This window comes from Notothenia coriiceps, unplaced genomic scaffold, assembly GCF_000735185.1.
Source record: "Notothenia coriiceps isolate Sejong01 unplaced genomic scaffold, NC01 NC01_scaffold00037246, whole genome shotgun sequence".
NCBI classification, from domain to species: Eukaryota; Metazoa; Chordata; class Actinopteri; order Perciformes; family Nototheniidae; genus Notothenia; species Notothenia coriiceps.
This window is the reverse complement of record NW_011369947.1, coordinates 12,092,471-12,095,743: the sequence shown is the minus strand read 5'-3', so window position 1 is coordinate 12,095,743 and position 3,273 is coordinate 12,092,471. Positions and strand designations below refer to the sequence as shown.

At 39.7% G+C, this 3,273-nt stretch overlaps 1 protein-coding gene across 1 annotated transcript in view; it reads left to right on the top strand.

Annotated features, from left to right (window-relative positions):
- Positions 1 to 4: 4 nt before the first annotated feature.
- LOC104966417 (canalicular multispecific organic anion transporter 2-like) overlaps positions 5 to 3,273 on the top strand; it is a gene marked incomplete at its 5' end in the record, with an annotated part of 6,299 nt that continues 3,030 nt past the window's right edge. Inside the window, 5 exons of the mRNA XM_010795604.1 lie at positions 5 to 211; positions 1,170 to 1,337; positions 1,704 to 1,887; positions 1,974 to 2,082; positions 2,243 to 2,399. Coding sequence (XP_010793906.1) covers positions 5 to 211; positions 1,170 to 1,337; positions 1,704 to 1,887; positions 1,974 to 2,082; positions 2,243 to 2,399 — 825 coding nt within the window. The remainder of the gene's footprint in view (positions 212 to 1,169; positions 1,338 to 1,703; positions 1,888 to 1,973; positions 2,083 to 2,242; positions 2,400 to 3,273) is intronic.

The window sequence follows — 3,273 nt, the reverse complement described above, 5'->3', positions numbered from 1 at the left end:
CTAACTACCAGTGTGTGGGCTCTCCTCTCCTCAGGGCTCAGTAGCATACGTCCCGCAGCAGGCCTGGATCCAGAACGCCACGCTGCGGGACAACATCCTCTTCGGGAAAGACTACAATGAGCAAAAGTACCGCTGCGTTCTGGAAGCCTGTGCCTTAACTCCTGACCTGGAAGTGCTTCCTGGAGGGGATATGACCGAGATAGGAGAGAAGGTACAAAGAGAAAAACACTTCGCTTTCCATTCTTTTACTGAAAAACACTTTCATTTTCCATTCTCTCTCTAAAAAACACTTTCAGTTTCCATTCTCGTAATAAAAAAACCACTTTTTGTTCCTGTTTTCTGGTGTGAGCTTTGGTCATGGTTTCTGATGTTTCCGACATTAAAGAGAAAAACATTTTGAAATTGATTCGAGGGAGACTTCCATAACAAGTCTCCGTCTGACTAGTGTGAAGTATCCAGAAGTTTTATTTTTCATTGTTAACTGATTTATAGAACATTTTATTTTGTTAAACCTGGTGGAAATAGTTTTTTGTGACAGTTTTTTATGATTATGGAGTGATATAGAGAGATATCAAACATTTCCTCATTGGCCTAATCCAATGTTTTCTATTCCATATGCAAATAAGCACACATTTTAGTTTGCATATTTAAACATATTCATTGAAAAAGAAAAACGTAATTATTTTTAAGTTAATGTATTTCAAATGTTTCACCTCATTTATAGAACATTTTATTCCTAACAACCTGTCGAAAATTGAGTTTTCTATTAAAGTATTTCTGTTTATTGTGCATGTAGAGCAGGGGTGTCCACACCACGGCCCGGTGGCCAAATGTGTTCCGTGGTAAATTTTCTATTAGCCCGCAGCAAATTCAAAAAGTATAATGGAATATGGCCCAAACATGAAACTTGTGCTTTTCTTATATTGTACAAATATATTACACAGTATTCATTTGTTAATGAGCCCCATTTTCAAATATATTTGGTAAATTAAAGCTTCCAACACTTTTTGTAACAAAATATATGGAACCCTCTGGAAAGCTGGGATGCAGGCTTTTTTTTTTTTTTCAAGACAGTGCTCCACTTGCATTTTTAAACATAATAATTGAGTAACTCCTGTAAAAATAAGAACAAGCGTTTCCTTAATGAGTGACGTGTCTGTGTCCTGCAGGGCATCAATCTGTCGGGGGGGCAGCGGCAGAGGGTGAGTCTGGCCCGGGCTGTGTACAGCGACACTGACATCTACCTGCTGGACGACCCGCTGTCCGCTGTGGACGCACACGTAGCCAAACACATCTTTGACAACCTCATCGGCCCAGAGGGGTGTCTGAAGGGCAAGGTGGGAGAGCCTTATCCGGGTTTTTATCTTTCCATTAGTTTGTGATTTAAAAAGTCCAGAATCGCCATTTTAAACTGTGCAATGCCTACATTACTGAGGCTGATGCTACTCAACTGTGCAATACTAAAACACTTATTAAAGGTTACATTTGGAGCATTAATCATTAATATATTCATTACAACACTGAATAGATTTGTATCAGTTTATTTTAATTTTATTACATTTGTAAATTCATTCTATTTTATAAATTGTTATTTTTGAATGTTTTTCTCTTGTAAAAAGAAAAAATGTGCCAATGCTTGTCTGTAGTTTTGTAATATATGTGTTTTATTAAATGACAATGTTTTTTTTTCTTGTTAACTCCAGACACGTATTCTGGTGACCCACGGCATCAGCTTCCTGCCTCAGGTGGATAACATCATTGTGATTGTGGATGGCCGGGTGTCAGAGATGGGCTCCTACCAGGAGCTGCTCAAACAGAACGGGGCCTTCGCAGAGTTCCTCAGGAACTACTCCATGGAGGACTTCGTGGAGGAGGAAGAGCCCGCTGGTAGACCATCACTTCCTTATATTATTTACCTCATTTTGCATATTTTCTGCTTGAGCTGTATAACATACTGCTTCATTGCTTCACAGAGGAGATAATTCAGGATGAAGAACTGTTCCCTGACGACGCCCTTAGCAACCACGCAGACATGGTGGACAATGAGCCGGTGGTCAATGAAACCAAGCGGAATTTTATAAGGTAGAGAAATACTATTGTTTCCTTCCTTTGCCTTTTCTCTCATAAAAACTTTAATGAATCATTTTAGACATATTATGGAATGCTTTTCTAGTGGAGTTTTTGAATGTGGCTTTTTCTAATGAAATGCCATACATTGAAATAATATGTTCTCCCTTTACAGACAGATCAGCATCATATCAGCAGACGGAGAAAACCCGAGGGGCCGCTCAGTGAGGAGACACAACTGCAGTCAGAAGAAACATGGGGAGCAACAAGAGAAGAAGAAACCAAACGAGCTGCAGAAACTCATCCATGCAGAGACCGCAGAAACAGGCAGAGTCAGTCTTTAATTGTTCATTTTTAACCTCAGATGTACAGTGAGCCTTTTGAGGCCTCTTGTTAGGGCCCGAGCACGGAGCGCTAGGACCCGACGGCGTCCTAGCACGAAGTGCGAGGAACCTATTGTTATTGGTGGTATTATTCTTTTTCTTATTAGGGCCCGAGCACGGAGTGCTAGGAACCTATTGTTATTGCACGAATTCTTATTATTATTTTTAGTCGCCATCTTTCCTGCTTTTGAGGCCTTTAAAATGCTCAAAAAGTTGTATAATTTTGCACGGACGCCAGGACCGGTAAAAATTACAACATTCTGGAGTCAATGGGTTAAAATATTTCAACTTGCTCACTAGCGCCACCTATCAAAATCCCATTTCGGAATAAATTTACAAAGTCACACCGTAACTCCGAATGACCTGAAATGTCGCACACATATCCGGGTGGACCTGCTCTACAAATAATCCTCTTGAACCCTGAGCTCCGCCTACATTTTTTTTAATTTAAATTAGCATAATGTTCAAAACAGTTAAATATTCACTTAAATTTCAATTTTCAGTTTTTCAACACTAAACTTCGTATACAGCATCGGTGGAGGGTCAGACACATTACCGTAGAAAATGAGCATGTTAGGACGATAAATATTGCCGCCGTCAATCAAAACGTACTCGCAAAAAGGCGGGGCTTAGAAAGAAATGCTCATAACTCATCAACAATGGATCCAAACATCACATATTTTGGTGGCTAGGTTCAGTCTGTCTTGGGGAATAGGCACACAGTTTGGAATATAGGGGGCGCCAAAAACACCAATAATTTATAACTCAAGAACGGATCGACAAATAAAAAAAAAAAAGTTTTACACATACTCTGGGGGTGACT